General features: G+C 46.7%; 1 protein-coding gene across 1 annotated transcript in view; it reads right to left on the bottom strand.

Moving 5' to 3' along the window:
• The window catches only part of TNFRSF8 (TNF receptor superfamily member 8), a gene marked incomplete at both ends in the record, with an annotated part of 64,235 nt that overhangs the window by 16,519 nt on the left and 25,413 nt on the right, over positions 1 to 22,303 (bottom strand). The window contains 5 exons of the mRNA XM_079945748.1: positions 5,906 to 6,058; positions 8,971 to 9,087; positions 11,395 to 11,552; positions 11,907 to 12,000; positions 14,426 to 14,578. Coding sequence (XP_079801874.1) covers positions 5,906 to 6,058; positions 8,971 to 9,087; positions 11,395 to 11,552; positions 11,907 to 12,000; positions 14,426 to 14,578 — 675 coding nt within the window. The remainder of the gene's footprint in view (positions 1 to 5,905; positions 6,059 to 8,970; positions 9,088 to 11,394; positions 11,553 to 11,906; positions 12,001 to 14,425; positions 14,579 to 22,303) is intronic.

Below are 22,303 nucleotides of genomic sequence, written 5' to 3'. Positions count from 1 at the left end.
ATGAAGTACTGATACGGCTACAGCGTGGACGAACCTCGAAAGTGTTATGCTCAGTGAAAGAAGCCAGACACAGGAGGATGCATATGATGGAAATGTCCCCAAAACCCTAATCTAGAGGAACAAGAAAGTAGATTAGTGGTTATCCAGGCTGGGGGTGGGCATGGGATTGACTGACCCATGCCCTACAAGGGTTAGGGTTAGTCAGCTAACTAACCTGCAAGGTTTCTTAGAAGGTGGTGATAGTTTCACAACTTTGTAAATTTCTTAAAATTACTGAACTGTACACTTAAAACTAGTAGATATTATGGTATGTAAATTAGACTGCAATAAGGCTGTTTTAAACGCTGGGTCTTTCTCCCCAAAGTGATGGTTTTAATTAGCAACAGGGTGGGATAGGTGTGGTAGATTGCATGGTGGTCCCACGTCTGCATCCTGCCCCACGTCCATACCCTTTGCCAGGTGACTCTGCAGCTCCTTCAGGTCAAGGCAGGTGTCTGTGCATCCCCCACCCCTATGGTGTCTGAACTTGGCCGTGTGACTTGTCTGGTCAGTGGAACGGGAGAGAAGCGATGGCTGGACCTCAAGAGGCATCTGACCTCCACCGCCCCCTTTCTGCACTCCCACCGTTGCCATAAGTAGACCACGCCAGGGGCGGGTAGCCAGCCCCCGCTGGTCCCAGAAGTACATGCAGAGCAAACCCAAACCAAACCTTCAAGCCCTGGCAAGACCGCAGAGCGGCCCAGCTGACTCACAGAGGAGTGAGAGATGAATGCTGCGATGTCGAGATTTTTGTAACACACTATTCCTCTGGCTCTAATTGGCTGTGACGATCAGATTTGCGTTTCAAAAGATCAAAGTGCAAAAGCTGTTCCTTGGGCGACTTCCCTGGTTGTCCAGTGGGTAAGACTCTGTGCTCCCCGCGCAGGGGCCCAGGTTTGATCCCTGGTCAGGGAACTAGATCCTGCATGCCGCAACTAAGAGTTCGCATGCGGCAACTAAAGAGCCCACATTTTGCAGCTAAGACCTGGAGCAGCCTAAATAAATAAATATTTCAAAAAAAAAAAAAAAGAAAGCTACTCCTCATCTCCAGCCAGCTGTGACCATGCGGGAAGGTGGCCTCGTGACTGCAGACTTCCTGGTTTCATTGAAGAGAAATCTCATTAAATAAATGTAAACAAATAAATAAATTTAAACATCTTCTGGTATGTAAATGTCGCCTCAATTCTTAAAGTTCTTTTCTTCTGAAATCAGTTTTATTGAGGCATGATTTACATAGAAGGAAATGTCCCCTAAGCGCACGGTTTGATGAGTTTTGAGGAATGTATACATTCAGCAGTCAGCCCTCCATATCTGCGGGTCACATCCGAGGATTCCACACCCGAGGATTCAACCGACTGCAGACTGATTGACCGCACGGATGCAGAACACGCAGAGACGGAGGGCCCGCTGTACCTTGCCATTTTACATGAGGGATTTGAGTATCCTCAGATTCGGGTATCCCCCGCGGACACTGAGGGATGACCGTACCTTCAGGTAACTGTAACTCCACTCAAGATCTAGAACATCCCCGCCTCCCCACTAAGTTCCCTTGTCCTTTTGCAATCGATCCTCCCCCACACCCGGGCAGCCACGGATCTGCTTCATGTCACTACAGATGAGTCTGCCTCCAGAACTTCATTAGACAGAATGGTGCAGTGTGTACTCTTTGGTGTCTGACTTCTTCCACTCAGCATAATGTTTCTGAGATTCATTCCCGTTGCTTGTCTCAGTAATTCATTCCTTTTTATTGCTGAGTAGTTGTTCCATTGTGGAGATGTATTTAGCCGGTGACCAGTTGATGGACATTTGGGTTGTCTCCAGTTTGAAGCTATTATAAACAAGGCAGCTGTGAGTATTCTTGTACAAGTCTTTGTGAAAACATATAATTTCATTTCACTTGAGTACCTATAGGAGCAGAAAAGCTGTGTCACTGTGCTGACCAGACAGGATGTCTTTGAGGACCAGTTCAAGCATGGTCATCTCTGATCTGACCCAGCCACCTCGTTTTACAAATGGAGAGGACCACAGAGCCGGAGCTAGAGTCAGAAATCAGGGCTCCTGAGTCCCAGCCCAGAGCACCTTCCATTGGACCGCACTGCCTCCTGCCTGGGGCCTGAGCACTTTCTTACAACCTTATGATTAACTGCTTTTCTAGGACAGAAAAAAAAAAAATGACCCACATTTGAAGTAGGTCCAGCCCAGCTACTAACCCTCTCTGCCCCCATGTTCCTGGAGGCGGCACCCCTTCCCTTACATGGTACAAAACGAACCTCCCGCCCACACACGCCTCCCTTCTAAAGGCTCTCATGATGCCTCTCAGAGTTTTCCTGAAACACTCTGAAGAGAAAGTGAGGCTAGGATTAATTTTCTTCTTGCATTGGTAGGGCCCTGAAGAACCGTCTGATTTTGGGGGTCTCCAAATACATGCTATGTCTTTCCACGTGGTCACCAGACAACTACCTAAATTAGTTGAAGCCCGGGAGGCCTTGGGCTATGAGGAAGATAATGCAGTTTGTTATGCTAGTTTCTATTTGTATTTGAGATGTTGTGGGGATTCAGTGAGAGTTGGCTTCCAGAGGATTGGGGGAGCTCTTGGGCTCAAGAACACCAACTGTGGCTACACCCAGTTAGCACCCTCTGGCCTCTCTCTAAGGCAGCCTCCGTCTGAGCTGCCACTGGAACACCTGCGACAGGAACCAGCCACAGAACTGCTGCCCTTACTCTAAGCGGAGAAGGTGGGCCCAGCGCTCCTGGGTGCCTCTCATCCCTTCTCTGCATGTACCATACCTCACCCTCTTTTCTCCCTGGGTTACTGACCCTCCCTTTTCTTCCTCCTTTGGATCTGAAGGTGAGAAGAAGGCATGGTTTAGCCCATACTTAGTCTGCCTGTGTTCTCTGGAGAGGGCCCATTGGAAGAGGGGGAAGAAGCTGACTGCTTTTAGTCTCAATTTAGAAACTAAAAAAGATACACCACACTTAAATATTTCTCTTTAAATTGAAACACCTGATCCTTGGGTCATTTGAAGGAGAAGGGTCTTAACATCAAGGTCAAATGGAATCCTTTTCTGGTACAACCAGAAATTGCTTAAAATCAGATGAAATTTTCATCTTCATATTTGAACTCTACATTTCTTGTCAGCTTTTTATTTTCCCTAGAGTTTTCAGTCACCTTTCTTTTCCTTGTTGATAAAAGAATAACGTGCCTTTACCGTATCCTCAAGTTTTTCAACTCTACTACTCATGAAATTGTAATTCTACCTTTTATTCCTACAGACAGTTCCCTGGAGCCCTTCATTTTCTTGCTCTGATGGGGCTCAGCCAGATGTTGTAATGTCTTTAGCACAGCTGTCATTCTGGGACTCCCCTTCTTTGCTCTCCTGGGATAGAACCACTGTTTTCTAGAGTTCATGGCTTTTTCTTTTTTGCCCCTCAGTTAACAGAATTACATCTTCAAGTAACTTTCTAAGAAAGGATACATGGGGGGAAAGCAGAATTTCTCCCCTGTTATGTCTGAAAATGTTTTTATTCTGCTTTCAAACGTAATTGTATTTTAGCTAAGTAAAACATTCTCTGTTCAACTAAGAAGGAGCTGGTGTGGTCCAGTAGAGAGCACTTGGCTATGACTCAGGAGCTCTGTGTTCCAGCTCTAGCTCTGGCACTACGTATGGTCCTCTCCACGTGTAAAATGATGTGGTTGGATCAGATCACAGGTGGCCAGCTTTGATCTGGCCCTCGAGGACATTCTGTGCGGCCAGCACAGTGACCCAGTCATCCGTCTCCTAGGTATTTACCCATGAAATGAAAATATATGTCCATACAAAGACCTGTACAAGAACAGTGGTAGCTGCTATTACTCATAATAGCCCTAAACTGGAAACAAGCCAGATGTCCATCAACTGGTGAATGGATAAATAAACGGTGGTGCATCTATTATGTCTACACGTGGGTAATTTTCATTCATCCTGCTTTGCTCCCGGTAGGTCATTTCAATCTGAGGTCTCACTTTTCAGGTCAGGTACACAGGGAAAGCTGGGACACCACCGTGGGAGCACACAGTAACTGTGTCGAGAAATGGTGTGCAGAAGACCCAAGGCTGGGAGCGGGGCGGGGTGGGAGGCTGGGACCACAGAGGAAATTATGGCATTTTTGCTGACATGAGGCCTGAAGCATGGAAGGTGGTCGCCAGACCTAGCTTGGGTCTGTGGTTGCCGAGGGACTGTCTACTCTGGAAGCATGACTGGGGCAGGACACCACCAGATGTCCCCACCCACAGGCCCTGCAGGCAGACTCTGCAGCAGGAGCAGGAAAAAACAAATATAGCCAAGAGAAGCCTCCTTTCTCCCGCAGTGGTCCTCTAGCGCCCCCTACTGGCAAAGCATAGCATCACACTCAAGGAGGAGAAATCTTCCAAGAGTCTAATCCTCTAGGGCACAGCAGGTACTCAAGGGTGAATTGGGACCTGAGAGGCAACAGATTGGTAACAAGGGCACTTTCTAAAAGCCATTTCTTGCCCTTTACTCTCTTGCTGTTCCTTCTTCTTTGCCTTCTGTTCTCACTTTGTGGTTGTAACAACTTCTGGAGTTTTTCTGTGGACACTAATTTTTTTCTCTTCCATTCCTGGGTTCATCATTGCTTCATCTGCAGTAAGTTTTTCTGTTTGTGTATCTTGTTATTCTCCTTCATACTACTGTTTTTCCTTATAAGTCTGAAAATCTTTACTGCTCATTCATATTTATTTAAAAAGAACGATGTTGACCATTCCAGCGGCAGGTGGGGTTTCTTCTACTGTGTTGTTAGTATGTCATTTTCACAGTGGGTCTCTTCCCTCAGCAGGAGGTCTGCCTGGGAACTCTGGGCTCATGGGTGGGGAGTGTGAGCTGGCAGGCTTCACTTCAGCATGACTTAGCAGGAACAGCCCATTGACAGGATGTACTCCCAAAGACACAAGCAAAGGGGGCTTTGCACCAGAGTGGCCAATATCTAGCTTTCCCTAGATAGTCCTTCAGTGTCATTAGCCAAAAAGTTGATCATTTTCATCAGGGGATAAAAAATCAGTCACCATCTCTCAGACTGGTCAATGCCCATGGTATACCATTGTTCACATTTTTTTGCTGTTGTTATATTCATTCGTTTGTTTTATTTTTAGATTGTACTTTGGTTGGTGGGTTTTGCATTGTTACAAATTTTTAATTTTTATTTTCGAGATGAAGTTGCAGCTCACTGAACTTTCTAATTCTCCACTTCACCCCCATCCTTCATTTTGCTCGCCTGCTCTAAGCCCAGAGTCTCTCTGGTGGGTCTTAGGAGCAACTTACCCCTCACTTTTCTGCAGGCCTCGTGGAGTGAATTCTAGTTACATAAGCTTTCCTCCACTTGGCTTCATTTGTTACCACCCTTCCATCTGTTTTCCACCTTCTAAAAATTTGTTGAAATCTCTCATCTGCTGATGAACTTTTTTGTTTGTCTTTTTGTCCACTGTCAAGGGTTTATACTTTTTTACACTCTGGTGAATGTCCATCATTTGAATTGGAAGCTTCTTCATAAACTTTATATTGATCTATCTTGAGTCAATAAAACAGCCTTGCAGACAAGTCAAGATTTTACCAGACCAACAATTTCAAGAAGAAGAATAAAAATTTTTTTTAATAATTTAAAAATTTTAAAATAATCCTCAGAAACTCTTACCAAAATGCCAAGTTTGGATTTTATCCCACTCCCTGGATCTAACTATTCAAAGAGAAAACATAGCCCAAACCTGACCTAGTTAACAGCTGGGATTGAAGGTCATTTGTAGTTGGGGGTGGGGAGAGGGGCAGCCCTAGGGACAGAGAACTCAGCCCCTTGGTTGGGGGTGTGAACTGCTTACCCTGGAGCTTGGTGACCATCCCTGGTGGGCAGATGGGGCGAATGACGCAGCGGGCACAGGAGTTGGAGGCCGATGTGGCACAGAACATGCCAGGTCGACACTCGCAGACGCGGGAGGAGTTCCACATGCAAGGTGTCTTCTCCACGAGGTGGTCTGCGGGACAGAGAAGGGTCCTGAGGAAGGACTGGGATGGAGAGGGCAGGGGTCCAGAGAAGCCCCAGGAGGACAGAGACATATTTGCCCAGGAGCACATGCTCATCTGATGATTCCGTTGGGCAGATCTTTTGGTGCACAAAATAATTATGCTGAGCGAAAGAAGGTGGACAAGAAAAGGTGTATATAGGGACTTCCCTGCCAGTCCAGTGGTTAGGACTCTGAGCTTCCACTGCAAGGGACACAGGTTCGATCCCTAGTCGGGGAACTAAGATCCTGCCTGCCACATGGCACGGCCAAAAAAAAAAAAAAAAAAGGAGTATATACTCTATGATTCTGTTTATAGGAAAAGCCAGAAAATGCAAATTATTCCATAGTGACAGAAAGCATAACTGTTTCCTAGGAATGGGAGCAGAGGCAGGGAGCGACGGGAGGGATGGTAAGGAACGTGAGGAAAGTTTTGGTGGGTGACGGACAGTTCACTGTCTTGACTGTGGTGGTGGTTTCACAGCTACACACAGATGACAAAACCTATCAAACTGCACACTTTAAACGTGTGCATTTTATTGTATGTCAACTATATCTCAATAAAGCTATTAAAAGAAAATATCCCAAAAAACTAAAATAAAATAAATTTTTTTTTTTTTTTTGCGGTACGCGGGCATCTCACTGTTGTGGCCTCTCCAATTGAAGAGCACAGGCTCCGGACGCGCAGGCTCCGCGGCCAGGGCTCACGGGCCTAGCCACTCCGCGGCATGTGGGATCCTCCCGGACCGGGGCACGAACCCGTGTCCCCTGCATCGGCAGGCGGACTCTCAACCACTGCGCCACCAGGGAAGCCCAAAATAAATTTTTAAATAAAGAAAAGAATTCAGAGAACAGGCGTGAGTGGGCATGGGTAGAGATGAACCAAGACTGGCCCTGACTGATAATTCTTTACAACTGGGCGATAGTCCGTAACCATTCCTGATTCTCTCCACTTCTGAATATGTTTGAAATTTTCCATGATGAAAAGTGGGTTTTTTCAAAAATCAAAAAAAAAAATTTTTAGTGGTTTTGTAAAAGAAGAAGTATAAGAATGCATTTATACATGTCTGGGGATATTCTACGTGCTCTGTTTACGGGTGAAAATAGAATCACTGCATCAGTAGTTTAGACAAATGTGATTCGCTCAATAAGGACATTTCTCGATCAGCGGGATACTTACGGGCTTAGAAGCCTTGCACGATAAAGATAAGGGACTACACAGTGTCTTCCTGAAACCTCTCGTTATTCCTTATAATATGGTATTACCATAACCGAGTGTGCGCAAGGCAGTGATTTTAGCGCTCTATCCAGATCAACCCAGCTTAACCTTTGTAACTCCCAGAACAGGTCTCTGAGAGAGGTCTATTATTCTGCGCATTTGACGATCGAGGAAACTGAGGCCCAGAGAGGTTAAGAAACTTGCTTGCGCTTATAAGCTCCCGAGCAGTAGAGCCAAGACTTGACCCCAGCCCCTTGGGCTCCACTCCACAGGGTTGCAGGGCTTCAGTTATTCAAGTTGAAGGAATTCTTGGGCCCAGAGCCATCTCTTGTTTCCCCATCTGACGCAGCAGCTGTGACAGATGATATTTTTCCAGGAATGGCCGCAGCAATAGCTCTGGGTCTGTCTGCTCTTCCAGAGCTCGGCCACTTACCCATCAAGAAGCATGGTCCCTGGTCGGGGAACTAAGATCCCACATGCCATGCGGCACGGCCAAAAGAAGAGAAAAAAAAGAAGGCTTTTTTTTTCCTTCCATGACTCAAGGGGGCCCTGTGATCACCTCCACAGGCAGAATGTAGTGGAAGTTACACCGTGTAACTTCTGAGGCTGGGTCATAAAAACGGGTATGGTTTCCACACCCCACCCCACCCCAACTCATCTTTGAGTCCAGCACCCAGCACTTGAGGACGCCCGAAGCAGGCCATATAGAGGCCGACATGGAGAGGATCTGAGGGCCCAGCCCGCAGCCGCATCGACCCCAGACCCGAGAATGTAAAAGCTTTCAGATGATCCCAGCTCCAGGCTTCAAGTTTTCCAGCTGAGATCCCAGACATCGTGGAGCAGAGACCAGGTGTCCCCGTGGTGCTGGGTCTGAATTCTGTCCCACAGACTCCACGAGTACAGCGAATAGTTTGCTTTTCACCACTCAGTTTTGAGAAAATTTCCTCTGTGACCGTAGTAATTGCAACAGTGACCCCAGCAACCACGAACGGAGTGTCCTTTCCCCCACTTGGCCCCCCTGAACTCCAGTCCGTGTTGCTGCAGAGGCAGAATCACGCCTCCCCCTGGTGGTGGTGGCCACTGTGAGTGGGCCAGGGCTACATCCATGGCAGCCGCAGGGGAAACTCTGGCAGGACATCATCCCACCATGCATATAGCAGTCAGTCTCTAAGTGCTTGTGCAGAGGTGCTCTAAGAGGCAGCACAGTGGAGTGATGAGCTCAGAACCCAGTGGCAGACCCCCTAGGTTCAAATCCTGGCCCTGCCATTGGCGAGGGCTTGTGGCCCTTGGAAGCCCTCTGACTTCCCTGAGCCTCAGTTTCCTCTTCTGTAAAATGGGGGCAATCGCAATCCAGACATCATAGGATACGTACAAAAATAACGAGACAAACTTGAAACAGGTAGGTGATCGACAAATATTTCCTTGCAGGAAAGACTGAGTGAATGGAAGCTCTCTGAAAAGGGGTCACGGCCATCAAAACCCACAATCTTGAGTAGGCGTCACTAGAAGCCAACTGCTCAAAAAACACCAGAAAGGTGAACCAGGCTCCCAAGGGCTGAGCATCCGAGACCAAGCTCAAGGCTCCCACCCCCAGATTCTTGGCCTCTTGTCTAAGACCCCACCTGCTCCCTGGAAGGAGCCTCTGGAGGAGAAACAAGGCCCTTACCTCCTGAACAGCTCACACAGGCTGTGCAGCGACCGTCCCTGTCCAGGTAGTAGTCAGGGTCACACTGCTTCCTGCAGTCGGCAGACCCCTGAGGGCACGGCTGTTGCAGGGTCCGCCCTGGGAAAAGAAGCAGAGAAGCTTCAGGCCAGACCACCTTGACAGAGGCCTCGCCCACATCCCACCACCACCCCCATTACTGAAGCCCCCCAGCTCCATGGCCAGCTCCCAAACTCTGCACATGTCCATCAGCCCTTCAGAGGGAGTCCTGAGGCTCAGAGACGGAAGGAATGTGTCTAAGGCCACACAGGAGAAGAGTGCTAACTGCCCCCCACCCCCACTTCCAGTCCCTCCCCTCTGCCAGAGCCCTCTCCCCAGTCTCACTGCTCTGTCACTGCCCTGCTCAAAACTTTGGTAGCCACTTTCCCTTTGAGTTCAGCAAGGGGCAAGGATGCCTACTATCCCAACTTCTATTTAGTTTGGTCCTGGGGATCATAGGCAATGCAATAAGGCAAGAAAAAGAAATAAAAGTGGTAAGGTTTAGAAAGGAAGATACCAGGCAGTTATGGATAGATGATATCATTGAATGCACAGATAATCCGAAGAGTCTGAAGGTACATTATTAGAAGAAATCAGTGAGTTTCGCAGGGTAGTTGGATATAATGTTATTATATCAAAATCAATTGAACGTCTATGTATTTGCATGGAACCACATGAAATTGCCATTTTGATAGTACAGAAACAGTCAAATACTGGCATTGCACATAGTTCAAAATAATACAATAAAAAGTTAGAACATGAAATATTAAAAAATATACCATTTACATCATCATCAGAAATACCAAATACTTAGAAATCTAACCAAAAGATGTAAATATTTCTACACAGACAATAATAAAACATTATTGGGAGAATTTAAAGAAGGCCTAAATAGGGGTGGGAGGGATAAATTAGGAGTTTGGGATTAACATATATATATGTTGGGATTAACATATATAACATATATGTTTGGGATTAACACATAACATATATTTTATATATATACACTACTATATATAAAACAGATAATCAACAAGGACCTACTTATAGCACAGGGAACTCTATTCAATACACTGTTATAACCTATATGGGGAAAGAATCTGAAAAAGAATAAATATATGTATATGTAGAACCGAATCACTTTGCTGTACACCTGAAACTAACACAACATTGTAAATCAACTATACTCCAATATAAAATAAAAAATTTTAAAATAAAAATAAAGAAGACCTAAATGAATGTAGACTATACCATATACTCAATACAGCAGAGGTGGATTCTCTTCAAACTGATGTGTAGATTCAATGCAATCCCAATTAAAATCCCAATAGGATATCTTATGAGATTTGAAAAGCTGATTCTAAAATTTATGTGGATATGCAAATTACCAAGAACAGCCAATACACTGTTGAAGACCAAAGTTGGAATAGTTGCTTAAGCATCCAGACTTACTGGAAAACTGTAGTAATCAGAGAGAATGGTATTCACACGGAATACACAGAGACCAATGAATAGAATAGAGACTCCAGAATCCTGCCCACACATCTATGGATCCTTGATTTACAACGAAGATGGCACGTGAAACGGTGGAGAAAAGACAATTTATTTGATAAATGGTGTGGGTTCAACTGAATGTTCATGGGGGCTCTTTAAACAAAGGCAAAACAGCAATGACCTTAGAAAATAAATGTAGGGCGTCGCTGAGACTTCAGCGGAGGAGAAGCCGTACAAAGCAGGACATGGAAAGCGCTGGCGTCATAACGGAAAAGATGGATCAATCTGACTACGCTGAAATGAAGAGTGTCACTTCCTCAAAAGACACCGCAAAGAGGAGGAGAAGGCAAGCCACGGGGTGGGAGAAGATGTTTTGGACACAATTATAGGACAAAGAATTATAAGAAGCCCCAACAAATCAATTTTTTAAAAGGAGAGAAATGAAAACATACATTCACACCAATGTTTTTCATTATAGCCCTGAAATGGAAACCACTCAAAAATCCAAAAACTGTTTGGATGAACAAAGTGTGGTATCCCTATACAATGGAAGGCTATTGGGCAATAAACAGGAGTGAGCTGAGGACCCCAGTCTGTCACCATGGGAACCGGGGGGGGGGGAACATCGACACCTGCAGAGGGTGGCCTGCTCTGCTGCACATGCCCCAGCACCTGCCTCAGTGTCGGGCACCCGAAAGGTGACATGAATGAGTCCTTCCATTATCTACTCTGGCCCTCGAAGCCCTCAGCCCCAGAAGACCCGGAGACCCTCTTCTCCCCACGCTGGGAAAGACCACAGCTCGGTGCCTGCCTGCCCTGACTGCCACACACAGTCGCCCAGCCATCGGACACCGTTTCCCTGGAGACAGCGCACAGCTTCTCTGGAGAACTTACCTGGATCTGGACTGAGCCTCCCCACGGAGGAGCTAGAGTGGGCAGTGATTTCAGAAGCATCTTCTGGGGCGAGGGGGGCGCCCCCTCCAAGAAGTGTGGTCCTGGCATCAGAGCTTGCTGGAGAGGTCAGGGTGGGCTTGGCCTGGGGGATGGTGCTGCTGGGAAGGAAGCGGGGGATGGGTCTGGCAATTTTCCTGATGGGACAAGGGGAGTCTGTGCTCAGCGATAACCGTTTCCATAGAGAATAGATCCCCAGACGCTCTGCCCACAGCCTCTGGCGGGCCCACCGTCAGCTCCCGGGAGTAAGGGCTGTGTTTTCTAGGTCTTCTCGGTCTCCTGTGTGCTCAGGGCAGGCTGGGCACACAGTAAGGCCTCAAATGACTTGTGGGTTGGCAGAGAGGCTCCCTGGGCTGAACCCCATCCTCACCCCCAGCCAGCAGTGCCCTGGACCTCCTGTGGGGTGGGACAGCCCCACGCTAAGGTCAGCAGGATAGGAGGGGGCCGGGAGTCACCTGGCAGGGGCCTTGCAGTCCTGCGGGCTGGCGCTGCAGTTGGGGCTGGCCCCTGGGGAAGGCAGCTCACAGACAGTGTTCCTCTGCGCTGTGCCTGCAGGGAGGATGGTGATGCCTTCAGACTTGGTATTACAGAGCCAGAGGCTCCGAATACCCCTTTTACCACCGCAACCCAGGAAAACACAGTGGCCATCTGATGTTTGTGCCTGCCCAGCCTCCGTTCCCTTTTGGGGTAAAGCCGTCCAATTTTCCCTGGAGAATTACACCTCCCAGTCTCAATGTCTGTGGTAGGGTGCTGGGACCCCACTTCAGGAGTAGCCATGGGACCAGGCTGGACCAATCAATCCATCCCATTCCTCTGGCCATGATGGACTGGTTCAGGGGTGGGCACATGACCCAAGACACGCCTATGAGAGGCAATTTCAAGATTTTATTTTGGTTGTTGAGAATATGGGAAGGAGAAGCTGTCTTTCCACTAGGGTTGGGTAGGAAGCAAGCCAGGAGCTGCTGGTAGGTATTTTACAGACAAACGAACACATAGGGTAGTAGAGATGAGAGACGGGAAAAGACAGAGCTCCTGGATCCAGCCATGCCTTAAGCTCCACTAAGCTATCCTCAGACACTTCAGTTACATGAGCCAAAAACATGGTAACTTGCAAGCCAAAGAGTACTGGAGAATACTGGGTGGAAGCAAAAGTGGAGAAGAAAACACATAGTGCTTTCAATCAAGTGGACTGGAGTTTGGAAGTTTTGGTAGAGGAGGGTGTGAGCAATGCTGACTTATCTATCTGCACTGTGGTGAGGTGATAAGACCTGGGCATAAGGTTCAAACACTGGATTAGATATTCCCTGCTCTGCGGTCTTGAGCAATTAATTACCTGCCATCTCCGAACCTCAATTTCCTCACATAAAATGGGGCTAATACAGTCTTATGACGTCTGGAGAATTTCAGGGGAGAAAGCCTATGCAAGGTCTTAGTGTAAGGCTTAGCCATAAGCTTGATCTGAGACAGAAACTACTTTCCATTCTACAGCGGAAGAGACTGAGGTCCTGCGAGCTGCTCAGTGGGAAGTCCCACAGAGGAATCTAGAAGTTAGCCAGGCTTTCGCGGCCAAAGGTTGGAGCACTTCTAAAGCAGTGCCAAAAAAAAAAAAAAAAAAAAAAAAGCAGTGCTGTCCAATAAAATATGTCAATCACATGTCATCGTTTTAAATTTTCTAGTAGCCACATTTTAAAAAGTAAAAAAGAAGTGAAATTAAGCAATACGTTTATTTAACCCAATATATCTAAAATACTATGCCAATAGGTAATCAACATAAAAAATAATTAATGAGATGTTTTACATTCTTTTCCTATACTAAGTATTTGAAATCGGGGGCATATTCTATACTGACAGTACATGTCAGTGCAACTGGCCACATTTTAAGCGTGGCCCGTGGCACCGCCTCGGGCAGCAGGTCTGGGGGCAGCAAAGAGAGGCCTCTGGCGCCACCGTGTGGCAGGTGCAGGAACACCGTCGAGAGAGCTTCGCCAGCCAGAGCTGGTCCACAGGCTGGAGCAACAGAACTCAAGGCTACTTTTCTTAGAGACACAAGAGTTTCTGAGCTGAAAAGCCCCCATGCAAGGCCTTCTAGTCACACCTCTGCATTTTACAGATGGGAAGACTGAGGCCCAGAGAGGACTGGGAACACGCCCCACGAGGCAAAGCTGTACAAAACCCCAGGCACCTGATGTCCAATCCAGAGCACTTTCCACGCCACCACCTGCCCCTGCTTGTGGGTGGCGGGCTTCTGAGGGTCCCTCTGCTGAGGGTTCTGTGTGACCAGAGAGAATCCGGCCAGATCTGAACCCCACCACCCCCAGCTCTGATCTCCCTGTCACATCATTCAACACATATCTCTGAAGAGCAGATTCTGTGCCGGGTGTCTAATTAGGCAGTGGGGAGATGACCGTGGCCCTCACGAAGCTATGGCCTAGGGAGGGGTACAAGCACCGACCACACCGAGACAGACACAAGTGTTCGCCTCCATGTCGAGAAGTGACCTGGGAGAGGTCGGGAGGAGATGTTTGGACAGAGAGCTGAAAGCAGAGTTGACTGAGTGAACGGGGAAGGAAGGGTGTCCCAGAAAGAGCGAACAGCATGTGCGAATGCATGGTAGAGTGAGAAGCACGGTGCATCCCTGGACCAAAATGGGAAACCAGCCCTCATCTTCCAGGAAACTCCCAGGACAGAAACTTCAGGTTTCTTTCTTGTTTATCAGGCATCAAAGAATTTCTACCCTGATCCTCAAACCAACCTAAGACCTCTTCCAGCCAGGGCGGTGCCTGGGACTCTCTGAGCCTGGGACCTGAGGTGCAGGGAAGGGGCAGCAGGGGCCTCCGTTTGCATCCCTGGCATCATCGGGATAGGAGATGTGATCTGTCCAACAGGAAGGAGGAGGTGGGAGGTGGAGAGTCGTTGGGAGGTCTGCGGAGGTGAGTCATTGGCACAGATCGTGGTCCTGGGTGGGGATACTCACCCTGGAACTTGACAACCATCCCTGTTGGGCAGACGGAGTGAGGGAGGCAGCGGGCACAGGAGTTGACGACTGATGTGCCACAGAACATGCCAGTCCGGCACTCGCAGACGCGGGTAGAGTTCCATGAGCATGGCTTCTTCTCCACGAGGTCGTCTAAGGGACACAGAGAAGGGTCACCGGGGACAGAGGGAGGGCAAGGGAAGGGACTCAGAAAAGTCCCAGGGACAGTCCAGCACATGAGGGAGGATGCTGCTATGGCATTCTGTTGGGCAGGGCAGCTGGTATGTCCAGCCCTTCCTTCCAGAGTGTTCCTGATGTGAGGACTAGAGGGCAGGCGGGGTCCATCAGGCAGCCTCCACCTCCCAGCATGCATCCCTGGAGATGACTAAAATGGTATTAAAAAGAAGTGAATGTCCCAATATTAAAATGGGCAAAAAAGACATGGACGAGCATTAAGTGCAAATTTCTCAGTGAAAGCAGCCAATTGGAAAGGCTACATACTGTGATTCCAACTACATGACCTTCGGGAAAAGACAAAACTACAGAGACAGTAAAAAGATCAGTGGTTGCCAGGGTTTGGTAGGGGGTGCGGGAGGGGAAGATGAATGGGCAGAGCACAGAAGATTTTTAAAGCAGTGAAACTATTCTGTATGATAGTGCAATAGTGGATAAATGACATTACACATTTGTCAAAAATCATAGAATATACAACACAAAGAGTAATCCTTAACGTAAACTACGAACTTTAGTTAATAATGCACCAATATTGGTTCATCAACTGTAACAATGTACCACACTAATGCAAGATGTTAATACTGGGGCAAAGTGTGAGGAGAGAGGCATATGGAAAATCTCTGTACTTTCTGCTCGGTTTTTCTATAAACTGAAAACTGCTCTAAAAAAAAAGTCTATTAAATTTTTGGGGTATTTTTAATGGGCAAAGGATTTAAGAAGACTTTTCTCTAGAGAAGATATACAAACGGCCAGTAAGCATATGAAAAGATGCTCAATGTCATTAGTCATCCGATCCATCTATGAGTCATCAAACCAAAACCACTATGACAGACCACGCCATATCCACTAGGGTGGATGGAATAAAAAAGATAGACAATGACAAGTGTTGGCAAGGATACGGAGAAATTGGAATCCTCATAGAATGCTAGCGGGAATATAAAGTAGGACAGAGCTGTGGAAGGCAGTCTGGCAGTTCCTCAAAAAGTTAAACATAGATTTACTATATGATCCAGCAATTCCACTCTTACGTACATACCCAAGACAACTGAAAACATATGTCCACACAAAAACGTGTACATGCATGTTCATTCCAGCATGATTCATAATAGCCAAAAAGTAGAAACGACACCAATGTCCATCAACTGATAAACGGATAAACAAAATGTGTTATATCCATATAACACAATATTATTCAGCCATAAAAAGGAACGAAGTGCTGATACACGCTACAACATGAATGAACCTTGAAAGCACTATATAAAGTGAAAGAAGCCAGACACTAAAAGTCACATACTGCATGAGTCCATTTATATGAAATGTCCAGTGTAGGCAAATCCATAGAGACAGGAAGTAGATTAGTGATTGCCAGGGGCTGGGGGGAGGGGAGAATTGGGAGCTAAGGGGGTTTCTTTTTATTAGATAGTGGTGGTGGTTGCACATTATGAATATAATAAAACCACAGCACTGTACACTTTATTTATTTTTTAATAAATTTATTTATTTATTTTGGGCTGTGTTGGGTCTTCGTTGCTGCGCGTGGGCTTTCTCTAGTTGCAGCGAGCAGGGGCTATGCGGTGCGCAGGCTTCTCATTGTCGTGGCTTCTCTTGCTGTGGAGCACAGGCTCTAGGCACGCGGGCTTCAGTAGTTGTGGCACGTGGGCTCAGTAGTTGTGGCTCGCGGGCTCTAGAGCGCAGGCTCAGTAGTTGTGGCGCACGGGCTTAGCTGCTCCGCGGTATGTGGGATCTTCCCGGACCAGGGCTCGAACCCGTGTCCCCTGCATTGGCAGGCGGATTCTTAACCACTGCGCCACCAGGGAAGTCCCACACAGCACTGTAAACTTTAAATGATGAATTTTATCTTTAAAAAAAAATCACTGGTAAAAATAATAATTAAAGAATGCAAATATCCCTGGGAAAACAAGAAGGGGCATTTTTGGTCAACCAGAAATGATGAAGACTTCTTAAATATGGAGGGCAGATGGAATTGGATGGAAGGAGACCACAGTCCAAAACGTACCCCATACGACTGATTATGCTAGGAGAGGCTCTGGGCGCTTGTCTCCAAGTGGGTGAATGGTAGGGGCAAGCGGGAGGGAATCCCACAAGGAGTGCAGCAGAAGCACCCAGGTGGGTCCCTCGCCCCACATTCCTCATCCAGTCACACCACAGAGCTAGAAGCCAAGCGTCTCCCCAAGGATACTCGGGTGAGGTGAGCTGGGCGGCGCCCCCGGGCTGGTCAGCCGTGGGGGAAGGAAGGGACCCTGCAGACCCAGAGGACCAGCCTCTGACAGACCCTGCCCGGCACCTCCACCCCACCCGCTCATCCTCGCAGTCCCCGGAGGTGGATTTCACAAGCCCCACTCGCAGACCCCCACCCTACCCCAGTCATCAGATCCCACGTGCAGAGCTCGAAGACCAAAGACCAGAAGAAACAAGCACCAAGAAAAAAGAGCCCCAAACTCAAACAGAACTAACGCTCAAGAAAACAGATAAAAGAGAAAACAGGACAAGCCTTTGGAATCAGTACAATTAATATCCTCAGACATGCAAAAGGAAATTGCAGCTATGAGAAGGAATCCCCTGGAGCACAGTGATGCGTTCCCCAAATCCTGTTTCAAATGGACTCAGAGGAAGACTACATTTCCCAGCCTCCCTTGCAGAAGGATAGGCGGTCATGTGACTTGGTTCTGGCCAATGGGGTGTGGGCAGCAATGATTAAAAGACACACAGACACACACACACACTCCTACGCCTGGCTCCTAAAACCATGTCGGGACCCCCTCCTCTCTCTTCCTTGTTGTAGTGACCCTGGTACAGCCCCTCACTCTCACCTAAAGCCTAGAAGCTGTACTGAGGAGAGAATAAAATCCTGATAATTTTCAAAAATCTGGCGACTCCACCTAAAGACAGTGGGTAGACATCCACGGAAAACAAAAGAAAAAAACACTCTGAGTAGCTGCCTGCATGTAGGCCTGGGCAGAGGCAGAAAAGACTGCGTGGGGCTTCCCTGGTGGCGCAGTGGTTGAGAGTCCGCCTGCCGATTCAGGGGACACGGATTCGTGCCCCGGTCTGGGAAGATCCCATGTGCCGTGGAGCGGCTGGGCCCGTGAGCCATGGCCGCTGAGCCTGCGCGTCCGGAGCCTGTGCTCCGCAACGGGAGAGGCCACAACAGTGAGAGGCCCGCGTACCGCAAAAAAAAAAAAAAAAAAAAAAAAGACTGCGTGGACTTGCCAATTCCCTAGTTGGGGGAATGAGCAGAAGCTCCAGGAGTGGGGGGCACCCCTTTCTAGGCAGCAGGAGCTTGGTAAAGACCATCTGACAGAAGAGAAGGCAGAGCCCCGCCACCATGACAACACCCATCTCTGGCTGCTCTCTGACCCCCACCCAGGCCGCCCTCAGGCTCCTAAAACGAGTTTCAAAGGTAACAGTCAGGATTCCTCAAGAAATTAAACATAGAATTCCCACATGATCCAGCAATTCCACTGCTGAGTGGGTAAAGAATTGAGAGCAGGGACTTGAACAGCTATTTGTACAGCTATGTTCATAGCAACAATATTCACAATAGCTAAAAGGGGTAAGCAACCCAAGTGTCCATGGACATCAACGGATAAACAAAATGTGGTAGATCATCCAATGAACTACCATTCAGCCTTAAGAAGGAAGGAAATTCTGACACATGCGACAACACAGACGCACCTTGAAGATATTACGCTAAGTGAAACAAGTCACAAAAGGAGAAATATTGTATGATTTCACTTCTATGAACATCCTAGAGTAGTCAAATTCATAGAGACAGAGAATAGAATGGTAGTTGCCAAAGGCTTGGGGTGAGGGTGCGGGGAGCGATGAGGAACTAGTGTTTGATGGAGAGAGAGTTTCCATTGGGGAAGATGAAGAAGTTCTGGAGCTGGGTGATGGTGGTGGTCACCCCAAAATATGAATGTACTTCATGCCGCCGAACAGTACATTTTTAAATGGTTAAAATAATAAATTTTATGTTACGTATATTTTACCACAATTTTTTTTTTAAAGTAATTCTTGGGAATTCCCTGGTGGTCCAGGGATTAGGACTCAGTGCTTTCACTGCCGTGGCCCAGGTTCAATCCCTCGTTGAGGAACTAAGACCTCGCAAGCCCCACCGCACAGCCAAAAAAAAAGTAACCCTGAGAATCCCCAGTTGATGCTCTAAGCTGGGAAGACGAACTCAAGGCCAGTGAGATGGGGCAAGTGTGAAGGAGAAATCCCTCACAGTGTATGAGGGACAGAGTTGCTGCCCCGGCTAAGCTCAAGCAAGAAGGAAAAGTATAAGAAGGCAACAGTGCAAACGTGCTATAGCAGGAAAGATGGAAGGGAGGGAGGAGGGAAGACAAGAACAAGAGAAAGATCTAAAAAAGATAGGAATATAGTTTGCAAGGACAAAGAACCCAGTCTGCAACTAACAAGCAATCCCAGGAGTGCTTCACGCTATAAATGAACTTAATAAGAATAGTAATTCAATAAAGGAAGAACTCAAAAAAAAGATGATGTTTTAAAAGGATGAGATAAGAAGGGAGACTGCAGAGCAAAAGAAAACAAATTGAGATGCACAACACCATAATTAGAAATTCAGTAAGTGAACTACCAGTGTCCTGGGGGCTCTGTCTTGCCCTGGGCAGCAAGAAACAAAAAAGATTAGACAGAAAATTGAGTTAACGGCATGAAGAAAAGATTGAGAAAATACCAGTGAATGCAAGGTAAAAAGACAGATATTCATGCAATTAATGAAGATGATAGACAAGGAGGAAAGGCAAAGACAATCAAACATGAGAATAATTGGTATCCATCAAGCTGACACTGAGATATATCTGTTTAGCAGAGATAAAATCCATGTCAGTTCCCCTGAAATGAAGGAAGAACTAAATCTGCAGATAGAAAAGACATACCAGATACCAGGAAGATTTGTTTCCAAACAATTAATATCAAGGCATATTCTGGTTAAGTTTTTGATCCTTAAGACTAGAGAAAGAATGATTCTTGCAGTCACCTACAAAGAGGGGGAAAGAAGCTGACTGCAGACTCCTCCACAGCAATAACCATCACGAGAAGACAGTGCACCAATGCCTACCAAGTTCTAGAGAAAATGTGTCCCAGGCGTAATATTATACCCGCCCAAGTTGTCACTCCAGTTTAAAAGCAACAGATATTCTCAAACATGAAAAAAGTGAAGGAAGGTGCAAAGATGAGTCCTCCCTGAAAAGTCCACATGACAGTGAAACCTAACCAGTCAAGTGACAAATCAAAATGAAAAATTCAGGAATGAGAAGCTGTGATAAATGGACGCATAGGGCACAATGAATGAATTTAAATAGCAAAATAAAACTAACATGCCAAGGAACTTAGGGCTACAGAAGAGATGATAAACATCATAGACTATGACGAAGCAAAAATAATGTAAGCAATAAAAGTCAGGAAGAGGATGGGGAGGCCAGCGAGCGAGCCATTCTTTTTTTTTTTTTTTTTGCGGTACGCGGGTCTCTCACTTTTGTGGCCTCTCCGGTTGCGGAGCACAGGCTCCGGACGCGCAGGCTCAGCGGCCATGGCTCACGGGCTCAGCCGCTCCACGGCATGTGGGATCTTCCCGGACCGGAGCACGAACCCGTGCCCCTGCATTGGCAGGCGGACTCTCAACCACTGCGCCACCAGGGAAGCCCGAGCCGTTCATTTTTCATTACAGGGAGTCAAGCAACTCTCTGCTACCCCAAAATTGAAGCAAGTAGAATATGACTGTACCAGAAGAGACAGTCATTCCTTAAATCATTCCTAGCCGCGTATTGATTTTCATCACCTCTTTTGTTAATTTCAGAGGGTTTTTTTTTAGGAACTACTGTCTCTTGTGATAGTTTAGCTTCTTCACTTTGACTCCTTCTTCCTCTGATATATTTGAATAAAGTTAACTATAATCATTTTCACGCCATAAATAGTACGATCCCATCCTCTTAAAGATTCCTTCTTTCTATGTGTGTATAGTCTGTCTGGCTACTAACCTACCCATTCTTCTCTCTATAGAGAGGGACAGAGAGGTGTCAGTCACCCACTGGTGGGGGAGGGGCAGAGTTGACTTTCTTCCTTACACTTGTGTATTGCTTGAATTTTTATGATGGACGCATATAACTTTTGTTTAATAAAATGTGGTCGTTAATTTAAAATTTTTTAAAGACACACCAGAGAAATGCTAACATAAACAAGAATGGCAATATTAATATCAAACAAAAATGGAATTAAGGCAAACACATTATAAGAAACAAAGAGGTGTCTTTCATGTTGATAAAACGTCCAGCCCACCAAGATAGCAATGATACTCATCAACATTGTACCTAATAACATAGCTTTGACATGGATAAAGCAAAACTAGAACACAATGAAAATCTGATGAAAAACAAGCATATTGGGAGATAGATTTTAACATGCCTATCTCAGAAACCAACCTCTGTGAAGGCGACAAAATAAATAAGGATGCATATTATTAAAATAACATAATCAACCAGCTTGATCAGATACGTATACATGGAATTTTGTACACAACAAGCAGACTATGCATTTCCCCCCCAAACACACTAAACATACTAAAAAGCATGAAAATGTATTAGGCCACAAGAAATCTCAACAAATTTCCCCACCTCACCCCCCAAAAAACCCAACAAACGCGAGACAGCACACAAACCATATTCACTACCCACAATAAGAAATTAACGAAGAAAGCACGCATTGAAGAAGTTCTCCTGGAGGCACTGTGGTCTTAGGGAAAGAACACAGCCCTTCGTGTCAAACCAGCAGCTAAAACTCTAGTGCTGCAAATTACCACAACATTGTAATTTTGGAAAGGCCCTTAACTTCCCTAAACCTGTTTCCTCACTGTAAAGCTGGGATAAGAAAAGAATCTTCCCCTAGGGGTTTAGCAAAGATTAAACTTAATACGTGGGACTTCCCTGGGGGCGCAGTGGTTAAGAATCTGCCTGCCAATGCAGGGAACACGGGTGAGATCTCTGGTCCGGGAAGACCCCACATGCCACGGAGCAACGAAGCCCGTGCACCACAACTACTGAGCCTGCGCTCTAGAGCCCACGAGCCACAACTACTGAGACCGCATGCCGCAACTACTGAGCCTGCACGCCTGGAGCCTGTGCTCCGCAACGAGAGGCCGCCACAGTGAGAAGTCCACGCACCGCAACCAAGAGTAGCCCCCGCTCGCCGCAACTAGAGAAAGCCCGTGCGCAGCAGCGAAGACCCAACACAGCCGAAAATTTTTAATTAATTAATTATTTTTTAAAAAGTAACCTTAATACATAAGTATGAGTCCCTCCCTTGAGGAAACATGATAACTAAGTCTCTCTAAAAAGTATGGATGCAGGGAATTCCCTGGCGGTCCAGTGGTTAGGACTCAGCACTTTCACTGCCGAGGGCCTGGGTTCAATCCCTGGTCAGGAAACTGAGATCCCACAAGCCGCACGGCGTGGCCAAAAACGAAAAAAAAAAAAAAGTATGGATGCAAAAGATCATGGTTGATATCAATTCACAAATCCAGAGGGGGTAAACTGAGGCACCAGGGGGCTGATTCAGAGTACAGGCACCAAATCTTTTTTTTTTTTTTTTTTTTTTGCAGTACGC

This window comes from Stenella coeruleoalba (genome assembly GCF_951394435.1).
Source record: "Stenella coeruleoalba genome assembly, chromosome: 1".
In the NCBI taxonomy this organism is placed as follows: Eukaryota; Metazoa; Chordata; class Mammalia; order Artiodactyla; family Delphinidae; genus Stenella; species Stenella coeruleoalba.
Note: the sequence above shows the minus strand (reverse complement) of the source record. Positions and strands in the feature narration are given on the sequence as shown.